The sequence below is a fragment of the Ammospiza caudacuta genome, chromosome 23 (genome assembly GCF_027887145.1).
Source record: "Ammospiza caudacuta isolate bAmmCau1 chromosome 23, bAmmCau1.pri, whole genome shotgun sequence".
NCBI classification, from domain to species: Eukaryota; Metazoa; Chordata; class Aves; order Passeriformes; family Passerellidae; genus Ammospiza; species Ammospiza caudacuta.
Genome location: NC_080615.1, coordinates 5831096 through 5850693, shown reverse-complemented (window position 1 = coordinate 5850693; position 19598 = coordinate 5831096). Strand labels below are relative to the sequence as shown.

Here is a 19598-nt window from a genome sequence, read left to right as displayed (position 1 = left end):
GGCCAATGAGCATCCAGCTGCTTAAAGGCAAAGGCCAAAATTTAATGTATTTCAGATTAGGAAGGCAAGATATTTAAATCAAAATCAGCCTTAAATGTTGAATTAATTATGAATTAGTTATTGAGGGAGGAGTCTGTGTGCAGCACCCAATGGAAATTCCCAATATTTTCTTGGCAACACCTTTCCAGTGCCATCATTTCTCAACATTTGAGGTTCTGGAAGTGTTGCAGCTGAGATCACCTTCAGTGGGCCAAGCCTTGGTGTCAGTTCTACCTAAAAAATGTTGCTGGAATTAAATCCCCATTGCGTTTCTTCCAAAAAAAACCAAAGTTGGCTTCCCAGCACCTCACAAAAGGCATGAGCTTGTTACTGGCACTATCAAGAACATTAATTTAATCAGTTAAATGTAAGGTTTCGGTGCTGTTTAGGTGGCCTGGAAAGGCCCAGGGATGGCCTTGAAGAGCCCGGAGCTTCAAAGGACGAGGAGAGACTTCTGATCTTGTCTCGGTCTCGGTGTTTATTAATTGTTTATCTAAAAGATTTTCTTTCAGCCCGACAGAGGTCTGCACAGCAAGTCAGCCATGGGCACACTGCAAGCCCCCGGGCGGTCACTTATCTTTATACCCAAAGTTACGTGTACAATATTTATAATTTTTCCCCAATACCTTCTACCCTTATTAACCAGTGCACTTTTAGTAATAACCAATCCCAAAGTGCCACCACCACCACAGAAGATGGAGGCCAAGAAGAAGAAGAAGAAGAACAGGACACGCCCCAATTCCTCCATCTTACTTCTTTAGACCCCCCTGTACAGAAATCCTAAACCCTGTGTTTTACACTTTAACTAACTTATCCCTTCACCATTCACCCAGTGAACTCATCCCAGTCCTCATACAGGCGTCGTCTCCTGTGTAGGATCAAAGCCCTGCCACCAGACACTTCTGGCAACATTCCAGGACTCCCGAGCCCCCCAAGGGTGGTCTCGGCCTCTCTGCACCTCCGTCCTGAGGTGCTGAGATCCCACAGTTAAATGCATTAAACAAGGTCAAACCTCACAGCCATCATTCCAGCTGTAAAAATGAGATGAGGAATGAAACCAGATGAGGTTTTGTCCAAGTCCTGCAGTCCCTGAATGCTTCAGACAGCCACCAAGGAGCTCTGCTGTCACAAACCTGATTGCTGCTATTTCCTCCCGGAGAGGAAATAGCCAAAAAAAATCCTTTTTTATTTTCCTAAATTTCGATTTATATTAAACCAATGAATTACCTCTGATTTAGACTGTGCTTTGTTTTTCCCTCACATCGCTCCTGTATCTAATACAAAAAAAAAAAAAAAAAAAAAAAAAAAAAAGAAAGAAAAAAAAAAATTCCATGTGAGAAAAAGCAGGAATGTGGAGAAAGGAGCGGCTCTGGTGTGAGGAGGAGGAATGGCTTCAATGGTTTCAGGAATGGTGTCAGTTATTTCAGGAATGGTTTCAGGAATGGTTTCAGCGGTTTCTGGAATCATGTCAGTGGTTTCGGGAATGGTGTCAGTGGTTTCAGAGATTTCAGGAATGGTTTCATTGGTTTCAGAGGTTTCAGTGGTTTCAGGAATGGTTTCTGGAATGGCTTCAGGAATGGTGTCAGTGCTTTCAGGAATGGTTTCAGGAATGTTTTCAGGAATGGTTTCAGGAATTATTTCAGTGGTTTCAGGAATGGTGTCAGTGGTTTCAGGAATGGTTTCAGGAATGGTTTCAGGGATTTCAGTGCTTTCAGGAATGGTTTCAGGAATGGTTTCAGGAATGGTTTCAGGAATTATTTCAGTGGTTTCAGGAATGGTTTCAGTGGTTTCTGGAATGGCTTCAGGAATGGTGTCAGTGGTTTCAGGAATGGTTTCAGGAATGGTTTCAGGGATTTCAGTGCTTTCAGGAATGGTGTCAATGGTTTCTGGAATGGTTTCAGTGGTTTCAGGAATGGTTTCTGGAATGGTTTCAGTGGTTTCCTGCAGTGGTTTCAGGAATGGTGTCAGGAATGGTGTCAGGAATGGTGTCAGGAATAGTTTCAGTGCTTTCTGCAGTGGTTTCAGGAATAGTGTCAATGGTTTCAGTGGTTTCAGGAATGGTTTCAGTGATTTCAGTGGTTTCAGGAATGGTTTCAGAAATGGTTCCTGGAATGGTTTCAGTGCTTTCCTGCAGTGGTTTCTGGAATGGTTTCAGTTATTTCAGTGGTTTCAGGATTGGTTTCAGTGCTTTCCTGCAGTGGTTTCAGGAATAGTGTCAATGGTTTCAGTGGTTTCAGGATTGGTTTCAGTGCTTTCCTGCAGTGGTTTCAGGGATGGCTGATACGTGAGCAGCTCACCTTCACTCCTGCCACCACAAACCCGGGTGACAAAACCTTAAAACCAACTTTTTCCTTGAAGAAATGCGCCCTGCCAGGGAGAAAAGCCACCTGTGGGTCAGGATCACACATCTGCTCCCTCCTGCCTTCCCAGGGATTAACGAAGGAGCGGCTGCACCACCCCTGCAGGGCAGCCACCAGGGGCTCAGCCACGAAACAAGAAATCTAGAAATAAATCTGAGAAATAAGAAATCTGGAAACAAATCCAAGAAGCGAGAAATCTAGAAAAAAAATCCAAGAAATGAGAAATCTTGAAACAAGGTAACCCCGAGAAACAAGAAATCTAGAAAGAAACCCAAGAAACAAGAAATCTAGAAACAAAGAAAATTAATAAGAAATCCAGAAAAATCAAATATATAAGAGATCAATAAAAGAAACAAGAAATCTAGAAATAAATCCAAGAATAAGGAATCTAGAAACAAGGTAACCACGAGAAACAAGAAATCTAGAAACAAAACAAATAAGAAATCTAGATACAAATCCAAGAAATCTAGAAAGAAACCCAAGAACCAAGGTATCTAGAAAGAAAACAAAGGCATAAAGAAATCTAGAAAAAATCCAAGAAATGAGAAATCTAGAAACGAGATATATCCAAGAAACGAGAAATCTAGAAATGAATCCAAGAAATTTAGACATTTAGAAACAAGATAAATCCAAGAAACAAGAAATCTAGAAACCAAACAGACATAAGAAATCTAGAAAGAATTCAAGAAATAAGAAAACTAGAAACAAGACTAGATCAATACAAGAAACAAGAAATCTAGAAATAAATCCAAGACACAAGAATCTAGAAACAAGATAAACCCAAGAAACAAGAAATTTAGAAATAAATCCAAGAAATTTAGACATTTAGAAACAAGATAAATCAAAGACACAAGAAATCTAGAAACAAACCAAAGAAACAAGAAATTTAGAAACTAGAGAAACCCAAAAAAGCAAGAAATCTAGAAACAGGGTTAATGCAAGAAACAAAAAATCTGGTAAAAAGATAAACACAAGAAACAAGAAATCTAGAAACAAGATAAACCAAAGAAACAAGAAATCTAGAAACACATCCAAGACACAAGAAATCTAGAACCAAGATAAATACAAGAAATCTAGAAACAAACCAAAGAAACAAGACATTTAGAAACTGGACAAACCAAAAAAACAAGAAATCTAGAAACTAATCCAAGAAACAAGAAATCTAGAAATGAGTTAAACCCAAGGAACAAGAAATTTAGAAACAAGATGAGCCCAAGACCAAAACCAGCCCCGTTTTAAGCCAGGACCATCCCGGCAGGAGTTTGCAGTGGGATGAGGTGATGCTGTTTGTTGTTTTTGTTGTTGGGACTGGAAGAGAGGAAAAGTTCCCTCAAGATGCAAGAAATCTAGAAACAAGATAAACCAAAGAAACAAGAAATCTGGAAACAAATCCAAGAAACAAGAAATCTAGAAACAAGATAAACACAAGAAACACGAAATCTAGACACAAATCCAAGAAACAAGACATCTAGAACCAATATAGATACAAGAAATCTAGAAACAAACCCCAGGAAAAAAACATTTAGAAACTAGACAAACCAAAAAACCAAGAAATCTAGAAACTAATCCAAGAAACAAGAAATCTAGAAACAAACCCAAGGAACAAGAAATTTAGAAACAAGGTGAGCCCAAGACCAAAAGCAGCCCCGTTTTAAGCCAGGACCATCCCAGCAGGAGTTTGCAGTGGGTTGAGGTGATGCTGTTTGTTGTTGGGACTGGAAAAGAGGAAAAGTTCCCTCAAGATGCAAGAAATCTAGGAACAACATAAACACAAGAAACAAGAAATCTGGAAACAAATCCAAGAAACAAGAAATCTAGAAACAAGATTAATACAAGAAACAAGAGATCTAGACACAAATCCAAGAAACAAGACATCTAGAAACAAGATAAACACAAGAAACAAGAAATCTAGACACAAATCCAAGAAACAAGACATCTAGAACCAATACAAATACAAGAAATCTAGAAACAAACCCCAGAAAAAAACATTTAGAAACTAGACAAACCAAACAACCAAGAAATCTAGAAACTAATCCAAGAAACAAGAAATCTAGAAATAAGTTAAACCCAAGGAACAAGAAATTTAGAAACAAGATAAGCCCAAGACCAAAACCAGCCCCGTTTTAAGCCAGGACCATCCCGGCAGGAGTTTGCAGTGGGATGAAGTGATGCTGTTTGTTGTTTTTGTTGTTGGGACTGGAAGAGAGGAAAAGTTCCTTCAAGATGCAAGAAATCTAGAAACAAGATAAACCAAAGAAACAAGAAATCTGGAAACAAATCCAAGAAACAAGAAATCTAGAAACAAGATAAACACAAGAAACACGAAATCTAGACACAAATCCAAGAAACAAGAAATCTAGAAACAAAAAAAAACCACAAGAAATCTAGAAACAAGATTAACACAAGAAACAAGAAATCTAGACACAAATCCAAGAAACAAGACATCTAGAACCAATACAAATACAAGAGATCTAGAAACAAACCCCAGAAACAAAAATTTAGAAACGAGACAAACCAAAAAACCAAGAAATCTAGAAACTAATCCAAGAAACAAGAAATCTAGAAACAAGATAAACCCAAGGAACAAGAAATTTAGAAACAAGATAAGCCCAAGACCAAAAGCAGCCCCGTTTTAAGCCGGGACCATCCCGGCAGGAGTTTGCAGTGGGATGAGGTGATGCTGTTTGTTGTTTTTGTTGTTGGGACTGGAAGAGAGGAAAAGTTCCCTCAAGATGCAAGAAATCTAGAAACAAGATAAACCAAAGAAACAAGAAATCTAGAAACAAACAAAAAAACCCCCAAGAAATCTAGAAACAAGATAAACGAAAGAAACAAGAAATCTAGGGAAAAAAAAAAAAAAAAAAAAAAGAAATCTAGAAACAAGATAAACACAAGAAACACGAAATCTAGACACAAATCCAAGAAACAAGACATCTAGAACCAATATAAATACAAGAAATCTAGAAACAAACCCCAGGAAAAAAACATTTAGAAACTGGACAAACCAAAAAACCAAGAAATCTAGAAACTAATCCAAGAAACAAGAAATCTAGAAATAAGTTAAACCCAAGGAACAAGAAATTTAGAAACAAGGTGAGCCCAAGACCATCCCGGCAGGAGTTTGCAGTGGGATGAGGTGATGCTGTTTGTTGTTTTTGTTGTTGGGACTGGAAGAGAGGAAAAGTTCCCTCAGGATATCAGTGATAAAAAAATGCACTGAATCCAGCAGGCAGCAGAGATAAATGAGAGAAATCATGAAAAATATTTTACATCACGTCCTGGTCATTCTGGGCTTGGCCATGGGTTATTTACACCTTCCCCACTTCCTCCATGTGTGTGCAACAGCAAGAAATTCAAATTATTTGCTCTATAAATACCCTTAAAACCTATATCTGAACTGCTTTTATGGAGTTCTGGATATAAAATTTAAAAATTTGTGTTGGAACTGCTTTCCAAACCCAAAAAAGTTCAAAATGTTTAAGGCAGCATGCAGGAAAATGCTCCAAATGGAAACAGAGAGCAAAGGTTCATGGCAGGATTCATAGAGTGGGGTTTGATTTTCTGTGATGAAAACAAAAACAAAAAAAAAACCATTAAGCACTTGTGAATTAAATTAACCACCAGAACAGAACACAATCTCATTTCAGAACAACTCACTGAAGAATTTTGATGAAAAACAGGAAATCCACCGACATTTCCTGTTCCCAGCAAGGATTCCCTGCGAGTCTCTTCCACTGCAGAATCCTCCAACATTAATTTTATTTTTTTATAAAAGAGAGGGAGCTCAAAATCTCTCCCATTCTCCTCAAGCTTCTTGGGAAGAGCAAGGAAAAAACGGCTGCTTGGAATAAGTCAGGATCCAAGAATAAAACCTCATTTCACTTATTCCAAGTCAAAAAAATCTAAATAAAACCTCATTTCCTGTATTCCAAGTGAAAAAAACCTCTGAATAAAATCTCATTTCCTTTATTCCAAGTGAAAAAATATCTGAATAAAACCTCATTTCACTTATTCCAAGTGAAAAATTCTCTGTGTAAAATCTCATTTTATTTATATCAAGTAAAAAAGAAATCTCTGACTAGAATCTCATTTCATTTCTTTCAAGTGAAAAAATCTCTGAGTAAAATCTCATTTTATTTATATCAAGTGAAAAAATAAAGTGAAAAAATAAAACCTAACTTAATTTATTCCAAGTCAAAAAATCTCTGAGTAAAATCTCATTTAATTTATACCAAGTGAAAAAAATCTCTGAGTAAAACCTCATTTCACTTACTTCAAGTGAAAAAAATCTCTGAATAAAGTCTCATTTCATTTATACCAAGTCAAAAATTCTCTGAATAAAACCTCATTTCACTTATTCCAAGTGAAAAATTCTCTGTGTAAAATCTCATTTTATTTATATCAAGTAAAAAATTATCTCTGAATAGAATCTCATTTCATTTCTTTCAAGTGAAAAAATCTCTGAGTAAAATCCCATTTTATTTATTTCAAGTCAAAAAATCTCTGAATAAAACCTCACTTCACTTATTCCAAGTGAAAAAACCTCTGAATAAAACCTCATTTTATTTATTTCAAGTGATCAAACCTCTGCTAGAAACAAAAATCTGCCTTCCCAGCCCTTCTTTTCGCCAGAACCGTCTCCATTCTGCAATAACCCTTCCCAAAACATCGCCCAGACTCTCTGGAAATTCCATTTTTCCATCTCCAGCTGGGCAGGAGCTGCTGCTGACACTGGGGATTTCTCTGGCAGTGTTTCCTTCATCTCTCTCAATTTCAGGGATTTTTTCCCACCAAACTTTGTGGGATAAGCAAATTCCCAAAATCTTCCTGTTCCCTGCAAGGATGGGATGGGGATATCCCTGGGAACGGGAATATTCCCACTCTGCCGGTGTGGGATTGGTTTTTAATCTGATTTTTAGCTTTAATTTTCAGTCGAGGTGCCCAAAACCACCCAGAGGTTGTGGGGTTTGTTTTATTGGTTGGCAAAAATATTTTGGGAAGTGAATTCCTGGAGTGGCAGGGGAGCAACAACAGAGATTTGAGGGGTTTTTTGAGTCGTATTTTGACTTTTTTCTCATAGATCTGACACCACAGAGCAGAGCCAGAACAGTCCCGAGCCATTCCCGACCCTGGAACAGCAGCAGCAAACCTGGTCAAAAATAAATCCCATAAATATCATATGGGTCCCATAAATATCATGTGGACCTCATAAATATCATGTGGATGCCATAAATATCATATAAATCCCATAAATGTCAAATAAACCCCGTAAATATCACGTGGATTGCAAAAATATCATATAGATCCTATAAATATCATGTGGATGCCGTAAATATCATATAGATCTCACAAATATCGTGTGGATCCCATAAATATCATGTGGATCCCATAAATATCATATAAACCCCATAAATATCATGTGGATGCCATAAATATCATATAGATCCGATAAATATCATGTGGATCCCATAAATATAAAGTGGATCCCAAAATTATCATATAAATCCTATAAATATCATGTGGATCCCATAAATATCATATAAACCCCATAAATATCATGTGGATCCTATAAATATCATATAGATCCCATAAATATCATGTGGATGCCATAAATATCATATAGGTTCCCATAAATATAATGTGGATCCCAAAATTATCATATAAATCCTATAAATATAATGTGGATGCCATAAATATAATATAAATCCCATAAATATCATGTGGATCCTATAAATATCATATAGATCCCATAAATATCATGTGTATCCCATAAATATCATATAGATTCCATAAATATCATATAGATCCCATAAATATCATGTGTATCCCATAAATATCATATAGATTCCATAAATATCATATAGATCCCATAAATATCATGTGGATTGCAAAAATATCATATAGATTCCATAAATATCATGTGGATCCCATAAATGTCATATAGATTCCATAAATATCATATAGATCCTATAAATATCACGTGGATCTCATAAATATCATACAGATCCCATAGATATCATGTGGATCCCATAAATATCATATAAACCCCGTAAATATCACAAAAACCCCATAAATATCATATAAACCCCGTAAATATCACAAAAACCCCATAAATATCATTTGGATCCGATCTCAATTTTAATAATTCCCGATGAAACCTGTGGGGGGGAGGCTGACAATAATCCCAGAGCAAAACACACAGAAAAAATGTGAAATTTTCCAGGTTTTTAAATTCCCATCGCTTCCCTGCCCACGGGATTTGGGAAAAGGGGAGAAACCAAAGCTGGGAGTGGCATTTCCACCAGCTGTGCTTCAAACCCCACCGAGAAACGTGGTTGCTTCAAAAATCCTAATTTTTAAAGAGATTTGTGGCATTTTGTCGATGAAAATAATTGTCCTGAAAGGATTTATTTATGAAACATCCTGATAGAATTATTTATGCTGCTTTTCCTGGATATGTGGATGGGTATTGAGGGTTTTCCTCTAAACACAATGTGCGATCTTTATTTTTCATGTAAAAAATTAGAAAGGCAGACTCACAAAATAAAATAAAGGAAGCCGACATACACATTTCAATCATGTATATTTTATATATTAAACAGGAAATTTAAACGTTTTCCCCTCACAAAACGACGTGTCCCATCTTCCAAAATGCCCTGAAAGTGCTAAAAACCCCGGACAACCAAATGAAATTCTCGAGAAAAAACAAAAAAAATAAAGAAAAATAAATTAAATAACAGAAAAAATAAATTAAATAACAGGAGACACCGCCACGCCGCCGTGGTGCTGCAGCAGGGGATGCTGAGCCAGAATTTTCAGCAGAAATTTCCCAGGAAAATTCTGGGAAAATTCTCCTCCCCGGAGATGCTGAACCTCCACCTCGCTCCCTGCGCATTTCCCAGCCAGCAGCTCAGCCCGAAACCAAAATAAAATTATAAATAAATCAGGATTTACCTGGAAATGAACCCAATTTCCCCGGCAGGGAGGGAAAGGCAAAGCGGGGCTGCTCCGGCTGAGCGCAGGGAGGGGACGGGACCGCAACGCGGGACCCGCTCCGGGGCTGTTTCACAGGAAAATGGAATTTTCCTTTTAATCCACATCCACACCTTTAAACCGGGCAGGATTCGCGCTGCCCACTTCTCCAAGCTGTAGAAAATCCCTTTTTTTCTGGCTGGGAGCGCCGTTCGCTCCGTGCAGCCGAGGCGACATCGAGTTCTTGGTGATGCTCGCCCTTCACTCCCCCACAGCCGAATGAAATAAATCGGATTTTTTTGTTTTTTTGTTTTTTTTTTTTTTGCTTTACCTGTTCCTTCGGAGGGTTTTTCTTACAATTCTTTTTATTTGGAAGCTCTCGAGTCGGAGAGCGTGGGGAGAGCAGCCAGGATTTGGGAATTGGGGGAATAAAGGGTGAAATTTGCCCTGCCTGCCTCTTCCAGGAACCACAACACGCTGCCACGAGTAGACATTTATTTTACACCCCAAAAAGTTCGGGGGACGAGGAAAACTCCGACAATTCGGAGGGAAGGGGGGAACCTAAAACAACCTCGGCTCCTTTTTCACTCCGCAGATTTCCGAGCGCTGCCCGGCCTTGGGGTGATGCTGGGGGGACACCAGAGGAGGGGAAGGGGCTCCCCCTGGATCCGCGCCCCCTTCCCCAGCCCTTGGGGGGCCAAGCGGAGGCTCTAGAGGCGATGGGGACAGATGTCCCCCTCCTCCAGGATGTCCACCTCGTCCTCGGCGTCCTGCAGCACGAAGGGGCCGGGGGGGCCCTGGCGGGGCTGGGGCGCGGCCGCCTCGGGCAGCTCGGGCTCGGGGGAGCTCTGGCTCTGCTCCCGGCTCTCCTCCCCGGCCGCCTGCTTGGGCTCGTCCTGCGTCTTGCGCAGCTGCTTTTTGTGCTTCATGCGGCGGTTCTGGAACCAGGTTTTCACCTGGGGGGAGGAGGGGAAGCGGCGGGAAGATTGGGGGTGGGGGGGGGGGGGGGGGAAAGGGGAAAAGTGGTAAAAATTAAAGGGAGAAGGGTGCTGGGTGTGATGGATGCGGGGATGCCGGAGGGGATGCGGGGAGGCTGAGTGGGTGGGATGCGGGGATTCGGAGGGGATGGGATGTGGAGGGTGCTGGAGGGGGTGCGGGGATGCTGGAAGTGACCCGGGGATGCTGAGTGGGTGAAATGTGGGGATTCAGAGGGGATGGGATGTGCAGGATACTGGAGGGGATGCGGGGATGCTGCACGGGGCGCTGGGTTGTTGGAAATTATCCGGGGGTGCTGAAAGGATGGGATGTGGGGATGCTCCTCGGGATGTGGGGATGCTCCTTGGAATCTGAGGATGCTCCTTGGGATGTGAGGATGGTTTTCGGGATGTGAGGATGGTTTTCGGGATGTGAGGATGCTCCTGGGGATGTGAGGATGCTCCTTGGGGTGTGAAGATGCTGCTCAGGATGTGGGGATGCTGGACACATGGGATGAGGGCTGGGGACAGGTGCCGGGGACAGGATGCTGGAAGTGATCCGGGCAATGCTGAAAGGATGGGACGGTCCTCGGGATGTGGGGGATGCTCCTCGAGGTGTGAGAGATCTCCTCGGGATGTGGGAATGCTCCTCGAGATGTGGGGATGCTCCTGGGGATGTGGGGATGCTCCTCGGGATGTGAGGATGCTCCTCGAGATGTGGGGATGGTTTTCGGGATGTGAGGATGGTTTTCGGGATGTGAGGATGCTCCTCGGGATATGGGGATGCCCCTCGGGGTGTGGGGATGGTGCTCGGGATGTGGGGATGCTGGACCCATGGGATGAGGGTTGGGAACAGGTGCCGGGGACAGGTGCCGGGGACAGGTTGATGGAAGTGATCTGGGGAATGCTGAAAGGATGGGATGCTCCTGGGGTTGTGGGGATGCTCCTGGGGATGTGGGGATGCTCCTGGGGATGTGAGGATGCTCCTGGGGATGTGGGGATGCTCCTCGGGGTGTGAGGATGCTGCTCGGGGTGTGGGGATGCTCCTCGGGGTATAGGGATGCTCCTGGGGATGTGGGGATGCTCTTTGGGGTGTGGGGATGCCCCTGGGGCTGTGGGGATGCCGGACCCATGGGATGAGGGCTGGGGACAGGTTCCAGGGCCAGTCCCCTCTCCCGTACCTGCGTCTCGGAGAGGCTGAGGGCCGTGGCCAGCTCCACCCGCTCGGGCGTGGACAGGTAGCGCTGGATCTCAAACCTCTTCTCCAGGCCGGAGAGCTGCGAGTCGGAGAAGACGGTGCGGGCTTTGCGGCGGCGGCAATGCTTCCCGGGCAGCTCGGCGTGAGCGTGGTGCTGGAACAGCGCCGGCACCGGCATCCCTGCGGGGACACACCACGATGGGCCAGGGAGAGGGGACCGGGCAAAAACCGCAGAAACGCCGCGCTTGTCCTGCCGCGGCTCGGGGTGGGGTCTCTCCCTCTCTCTTTGAATTTTTTGTGGTTTTTTCGTTGATTTCGTTTCTGAGGTCTGGGGTTGCGGGTTTTGTTGTGATGAATACGAGGGGGATTTTCCAAGAGCCCATCCGGGGTGGTGAAGGGAGTCACAGGAGGGGACCCGAGGCTGGCGCGGGCGCCTGAACCCTCCCGGCGGGGAAACCACAACGAAATGGGCACGGAAAAAAACGGGAGAGCCCTGGAAAAGCCTGGGAAGGGGGAAACGATCCTTGGCAGCCCCGCTGGCACAAGGCCTGGGAAATTTGGGAGGTTTTCTCCTTGTAGAGCAAGGAACGGGCAGAGCCGGGAGCGGGAGAGGAGCGGCGCAGCCACAGCGGGGCTGCTGGAGATGGAAAAGCGGAGCCCGCTTGGACAACGAGAGGGAAAAGCGAGGTTTTATTAAATAAAAGCGGTTTAAAAAAAATAAATTAAAGGCAAACAGAGCGAAAACCTCAAGGTTTCGGACACCGGCTAACGAAGCGGCTGCCCCGGGGCGAGCAGCCAGGGATGCAGGCGGGGGATGTAAAAGATTCCTGGCAGCCCCAGAGCGGCTCTTTCACCCTCGTCCCCAGCCCAGTCCCCACCTGGACGCCCCGATCCGACACTTACCCGAGGCGGTGAGGAAATAGGGGTGGTGGTGGTGGTGATGCTCCGGCTTGTGCAGGGCGGGGTGCGGGTGCGGCGCCAGCAGGGTCGGGGTGGGCATCAGGGGGTACCCATAGTCCAAGAGGGGCACGCGGGAGGCCAGCGAGCCGGGGAAGTGCTCGGGGGGCACCTCCCGCAGGGCTTTGGGCTTGTGCAGGAGGATGTCCTCGATGAAGAAGGACGTGGGCCGGCCCGTGGACACCGGCAGCACCGGCGAGGTGAAGTTGAGGTTCATGGCCCCGCTCGGGCTGCGGGCAAGGGACGGAGCCGCGCCGGGCTGCGGGGGCACCGCCGGGGGCGGCCGGCGGGGAAGAAATAGAAACGATGGTGTCAATAAAGAAATAAATAATAGTTTTTTAAATCCGCAGTCGAAATAAACGGCGATAATATTTTTTATAAAAAAGGAATCCCCCAGGCAGAAATAAGCCGAGCTGCGGGAGCAGAGACAGGGGCGGCCGGCTGGGAAGAAATAAAAATGATGATGTAAATAAAGAAATAAAGATGATTTTTTTTAAAATCCGCAGTCAAAGTAAACAACGATAATAATAAAAAAAAAAAAAAAAAAGAAATCCCCCAGGCAGAAACAAGCCGAGCTGCGGGAGCAGGGACAGGGGGCGGCCGGCTGCACTCAGGGCCGGCAGGGAAGAAATAAAAATGATGATGTCAATAAAGAAATAAAGATGACTTTTTTAAATCCGCAGTCAAAATAAACAGCGATAATAATTTTTAACAAAAAGGAATCCCCAGGCAGGAAGGAGCTGGCGGAGCCGGGGGAGGCGAGGCGGGCGCGCCGGGGATGCGCGGGGCGCTGCGCGCCTTTGAGGCGCGCTGGGAAGGGGGACGCGCGCTGAGCCAATGGCGAGCGGGGGGGGCCGGGCCTGCGGGGCCACCCAGAGCACCCCGGGGGCGAGGAGGGGGCGAGGAGGGGGCGAGGAGGGGGCGAGGATCGGGCAGGAGCCGCCCGGGATCCGCAGCGTCCCCCGCGCATCGCTCCGCGCCAGCGCGCTCAGCCCCGCTCCCGGCGTTTCCCCCCAAAACACGGCGGGATCTCCTCCTTTTCTTATTTCCCCCCCCCCTCCTTTTAAAAATAAATAAATAAAGAACAAAACTTGGGGGGAAATAAAGCAGCGCTTCGTTCCCACGCTCCGCTCCCAACCTGTCCCCGCGCACGCCGCTTCTCCCGTCCCTCTCAGCTCTCACCCCATCATCCCAGCACGGTTTTGTTCCCATCCCTTCATCCCGTGCTCCCATTTCCCATCCCTGCCCCGCTCTCTGTTACGCCAACACTTTTTTTCTTTCCTTTATTTTTTTCTTTCCTTTTTTTTTTTTTTTCCTTTTTTTTTTTTTTTTCCTTTTTTTTTGGGCGTCTTTCCTCTGTTTGTCTTTTTGGTTTTTTCTTTTTGCCTTTCCTCACCCCTCTAATCTGCGCCATTCATTTCCCCGGAGTCAATTTGCTCAAATGAGGGTGATACACCACATCATAGCCGAGATAATTTCGGTTCGCATCTCGGCAAATTGCTCTAATTATTGATGTTAAACTCAGGGAAATTAAAAGAAGGCGCTTCTCCTTCATCTCCCGATTTTAAGCTCTAATTTGTTGAAATCGAGTTGTCATCACAATTCCAATCACTCCCGTTAATAGTAAAAGTGTTCTAATAGAGGCAGAATTCGCACAACCCATGCTATTAGATAATTAAGAAAGATGTTAGAAAGACAAGTGCTAATCCTTGGGCACACGGACAGCGCTTCCATCTGATCCAGCAGGTAGAACAAATTAATTACCCGAATCAATTAGTCCTAAAAGTACAGTTCTCCGGCAAGTGCAAGCCATGCCTTCCATATGGATGAGCTGGTAAATGGTAAATAGATGAGGAAAAAGCCGGGAAAGAATAGAAACGGCGAGAGCGGCGCTTTAATGAGAGCGCTGCTCTCGGCTTGGGCAGCGGGGACAGCGCCGGGCCGGGACAGCGGGGGCTCCTTGGGCAGCTGCCGAAATTGGGAAATTGGGGAATTATTGGGGAGGGGGCGGCCGGAGAGCCAGCAGGGAAGCCACGGGAGGGTTTGTGCCCGCAGCAGCCACGCCCGCACTTTGTGTGGTGCGGAGTGACCGCGCACGGGCAGAGCGCACACACCCCAGCAGCGTGAAATCATGAGTATTAAATAAAAATATCCGCGGTTCTGCCTTTGTTTTATGCGTTATATTTGTATTTATATCCAGTGTTATAGTCTTATATGTGTTTTATATATTTAGAAATGTCTATATTTCTATTTATACGCAGATCCTTTCCTGCAGAGTACCTGATGCAGGAAAGCAGGAGGAGTCCCCCAGGACTGGGGGGAAAACTCAACTCCTCTCCCTCTTTTTCCCTAGGAAAAATAATTTTAAAAACCAAAAAAAAAAATCCCCAAAAAAGACCAAAAAACCCCACAAAACAAACTAACTCTTCTCTTCTCTTCTCTTCTCTTCTCTTCTCTTCTCTTCTCTTCTCTTCTCTTCTCTTCTCTTCTCTTCTCTTCTCTTCTCTTCTCTTCTCTTCTCTTCTCTTCTCTTCTCTCCTCTTCTCTCCTCTTCCCTCCTCTTCCCTCCTCTCCTCTCTCTTTCTTCCCCAGGAAAAAAATAGCTAAATAAATAAATAGACAAACAAATAAATAGATAAATAAATCAATTACTAGATAAAAACCTAAATAGATAAAGGCAATAATCCCGTTGCAGCGGCCCCTCCTGAAATGACCATCAGGACTTTTTGGCCGAAGGATTTTCAAATCCAACTTTCAGCGCTGGAGCAATTGAGTGGATGGACTCAGGGTGATGAAACGGGGCTAATGCCCCCCTGCTAATGAGGAGTGTCTGTCTGAGCTGCTTGAGGAGCCATTTCATCAGCTGGGATTGCTCTGCCGGGGGGGCCCTGGGCTTCTCCCTCCTCCTGGGGGGGTAAATTTGGGTATTTAAGGCAGAGCTGAGAGATTGGAGCTGTGTCACCGCAGCCAGGCTGGGTCCCAGCTCCAAACATTGGCAGGGCTGATTTTTGGAGTTGATTTGGGGCGCAGGGGAATGAGGCAGAGCAGGAAATGGGGCGAGTCTTGGTGCTCATTTGCAGCAAAACTCATCCCCCGATTGGGCAGCGGCGTTTCAGGCATATCAGCACCTCCCTGCTGCTGTTTTGGGGCAAGAAGCAGAGGGGACAGACCCCATCTGTGGGGAAGGGACAGGATGGCAGCCCCAGGAAGGGAGATCTCCCCTGCAGTGCTCACATCCAGGGATTTTTTTTTTTTTTTTTATTTAACCTTTCACAGCTCTTTGTGACAGAAATGGGGTGCCAGGTATGTCTGGTGCTCTTTGCCCCAGAAGTTTTTCCCTGTTTTTCCCCATTTGTCCCTGGGGTGATGGGACCCCACAGAGTGGATTCCATCCAGGGACCCCCAAACACGCCCAGGAGCAGCCCCTGGATCCTGGATCATCCCTTTGCCAGGCTGGACAGACAGACGGACACAAACAGAGGCTCTCCCTACACACCCCTTCCCATCCGCTGCCAAACTCCGGGAGAACAGAACCCGTGGGGGGGTCACCAGCAGGGACTGCCCCAACCTGCAGGGCTGGGACACATCGGGAGGGACAAACAGAGGGAGGAGGAGGAGGAGGAGGAGGAGGAGAAGGAGAAGGAGAAGGAGAAGGAGAAGGAGAAGGAGAAGGAGAAGGAGAAGGAGAAGGAGAAGGAGAAGGAGAAGGAGAAGGAGAAGGAGAAGGAGAAGGAGAAGGAGAAGGACTGGGATCAGGATCAGACTGGGATTAGGATCAGACTGGGATTAGGATCAGACTGGGATTAGAATCAGACCGGGATTAGAATCAGGACCAGGATTGGGACCAGAATCAGGATTGGGATTGGGATCAGGATCGGGATCGGGATCGGGGTCAGGATCAGGATCAGAATCGGGACTGGGATTGGGATCAGGATCGGGATTGGGATCAGGATCAGGATTGGGACCAGAATCAGGACTGGGATTGTGATCAGGATCAGAATTGGGACTGGGATTGTGATCAGGATCAGGACTGGGATTGGGATCAGGATCAGGACTGGGATTGGGATCAGGATCAGGATTGGGATTGGGATCAGGATTGGGATCAGGATCAGGGTCAGGACCAGGATCAGGATAAGCCAGGCAGAAGCTGCATCTTGGGCTGTTTCACTCTCTGGGTGTTTCCCTCCCCATTTGACGGGAGAACCAGAATTGTCCCTTTCTCCATCCCCCCTAAACCCCTTGAGGGACTCTGTAAATCCCAGCCTGGCACCCCAAACAACTCAGACCTCCTGATTTTTCTCTACCCACAGCCACACTGCTGTGGAGCTTGTCTCTTGCTCCTTCAATAAAACAAAACTGATTTTTACTGGCTAAAGAGGTTTATGAACTTGCTGGAAGTGATGAGCCCCATTCCTGATTTAATAACACACGTGCTTTGCTTAGATAAACCCCAACCATCATCACTCGCACACTTAAGATCATTTGAAGACATCACAGGCAGAATTTTACCCAGGAAAACAGAAATGGATTTGACTTAAAACCTCGGGGGTCAATTCAAAGGTCAGCCTGGCTGCATTGATGCTGGCAGCTTTATTTCAGTGCGCTGCATTAGGGATAAATTTGGCGTGGTTTAAAAATACGGGCACTTACCTTGAAGAGGTAAGGTAGCTCGGGAGCCCGGCCTTTTCATGCCTTTCAAGACCAATCCACTCCAAAAGGAAGGGTTAAATTAAAAACAGACAGCCTTGATAGGCTCCAAATGGGAGCCTGGCTGCGGCAGAGAGGGCTGAAGAGCCGGGGCTGAGTAGCCACGCGTGTAACACGAGAGAGGGCTTTGAACACAAAGCTTGGCTTAATGGAGAATGTTCCTGGCTCGCTGCTTCAGGCTCAGCCACTTCCCATCCCCGAGCCCCTCTGCTGCAGGGGAGAGGCAGAAACACCCCCCAGCCACTCTCCCCATCCCCAAATCTGCCTTTTCTCCCCAAGCTCAGGCTCAGCTGGCGCCTGTGGGAATCCAGGAGTGGGGTGGGTGTTGGTGGTGAGGGATTTTATCGATCCAGCTCAGCTGGGACAAAGTGGGAACCCCTGGAGCACCAGGTTGGGGCTGCACTGGAAATTTTGTGCAGGAAAGGACTTTGAACACAAAGCTTGGCTTAAAGGAGAATGTTCCTGGCTCGATGCTTCAGGCTCAGCCACTTCCCAATCCTCTGCTTCTGGGGAGAGGCAAAACCACCCCTGCCTTGCCCCAGCCCCTCTCTCCATCCCCACCCTGTCTGTCTTTGCCCAAATCTGCCTTTTCTCCCCAAGCTCGGGCTCAGCTGGCGCCTGTGGGAATCCAGGAGTGGGGTGGGTGTTGATGGTGAGGGATTTTATCAATCCAGCTCAGCTGGGACAAAGTGGGAACCCCTGGAGCACCAGGTTGGGGCTGCACTGGAAATTTTGTGAACACAAAGCTTGGCTTAAAGGAGAACGTTCCTGGCTCGCTGCTTCAGGCTCAGCCACTTCCCATCCCTGAGTGCCTCTGCTGCTGGGAAGAGGCAAAAACACCCCTGCCTTACCCCAGCCCCTCTCCCCATCCCCAAATTTGCCTTTTCTGCACAAGCTCAGCCTCAGAAATCCAGGAGTGTGGTGGATGTGTTGGTGGTGAGGGATTTTATCAATCCAGCTCAGCTGGGACAAAGTGGGAGCTGTCACTATAGGACACCAAAGAACACAACCTCACTGTTCTCAAGGTGAAGAAAAAGGGAAGTTTAATTTCTCACTCCAACATTTATAGATTTCCAAAAGTGGCAGTGGATTGGAGGGTGACAGTGCCACCGCTCCAATGACACCGGACAAACCAACAGCCCATCAAATCTCTCCTCCTCCACAAAGGAATGCAAAACAATCAGTTATTTACACGATGTGGACACGCAGCTCTCTCAAGGTAAAAAGAGAATTTTAAATTTCTGACTCCAGCATTTATAGATTTATAGATTTCCAAAAGTGACAGTGGATTGGACAGTGACAGCGCCACCTCTCCAATGACACCGGACAGACCAACAGCCCATCAATTTCTCCTCCTCCATGAAGAAATGTAAAACAATGAGTTATTTACTGAAAGCGTGTCAGAAAGTTCACTACAAGAATGTCAACATCAGAAGGCTCAGAAAATCTTAAAATCCAGGGTGACAGGAGCCCCTGGAGCACCAGGCTGGGCTGCACTGGAAATTTTGTGCCATTTCAGCATTGCCACAGAGGAACAGGAGCTGAACTCCTCGTGGGCCCTTCCAGCTTGGGATATTGGGAACATTTCTGCTGGAAAGCCCTCCAGGAGAGCTCAGAGGATGGGTTTGATATCCCAGGGCTGAGAGAGGGGAAATGAAGCTTCAGAGAGGAGTTTACCCCCTAATCAGAGATGGTGGAAAACTCCATCCAAGTTTTCCAAGGCTCAGAATTCCTCCCTTGGCTCAAACCCTGGCACTGCCCAGCCTGGCACTGCCCCTCATCTGTGCTGAGAGGAAGAAAAGCCAGAATGGGAGCCGGAGGGGAAATCAGCCTGGTGATTTATCCCCAGGCAATAAACACTCAGGTTAAAAGCCAGCTCCGTGTAATTCTGAGAAAATCACTGAACTCCTCAAAAAGCACAACAATTCCAGGCTGAAGTGCCAGGGGAAAAGCACAGGGAAAAGCAGCAAGTGCTGCTGATGGAGGAGGTTCTGAGGCAGAAAGGTTTTTCTGAGGCTTCCATCCCACCAAGAGCTGCAGGAATTTTGGGGATAAAAAGGGATAAAAATTGAAAGTGTAAAAAGACTATAGCTTCCTTACACAGATCAAGCCCAGCTATCCATGGGTGGGGTCAGCAGTTTCAGTCTCAAATCCAGATTTTATCTCTGTACTGAGGATTTGCCTCATTATCGATAACCCTGAGCATTTCATTAGGGCAGAGAATAAAAGCAGAAACACTGACAGGTCTGATCCAAACACTTCCCTTAAAAGTGACATTTATTAATTGAGACCTTCTTCATTCCCTAAGAGCTTCAGCAGGGTGATCTGGACATTTCCAAAACCCTGCCTTGGTTCATTCTCAGGGAAATCTCTGATTTCTGGCTTAGGTGG

General features: G+C 45.8%; 1 protein-coding gene across 1 annotated transcript; it reads right to left on the bottom strand.

Annotated features, from left to right (window-relative positions):
• Window positions 1–10081: 10081 nt before the first annotated feature.
• On the bottom strand, window positions 10082–12717 carry BSX (brain specific homeobox). Its single transcript, XM_058819185.1, has 3 exons — window positions 12447–12717; window positions 11527–11723; window positions 10082–10327 (listed from the first exon to the last, which is right to left on the bottom strand). Exons 1-3 carry the CDS (start codon window positions 12715–12717, stop codon window positions 10082–10084), a joined length of 714 nt encoding a protein of 237 aa, XP_058675168.1.
• Window positions 12718–19598: the final 6881 nt, after the last annotated feature.

Excerpts from the sequence above, each read along its gene's own strand:
- BSX (XM_058819185.1), bottom strand. The coding sequence starts at position 12,717 with ATGAACCTCAACTTCACCTCGCCGGTGCTGCCGGTGTCCACGGGCCGG. Across the intron at positions 11,724-12,446 it reads CTATTTCCTCACCGCCTCGG|GGATGCCGGTGCCGGCGCTG; the intron begins GTAAGTGTCGGA and ends GTGTCCCCGCAG. Across the intron at positions 10,328-11,526 it reads TCAGCCTCTCCGAGACGCAG|GTGAAAACCTGGTTCCAGAA; the intron begins GTACGGGAGAGG and ends TCCTCCCCCCAG.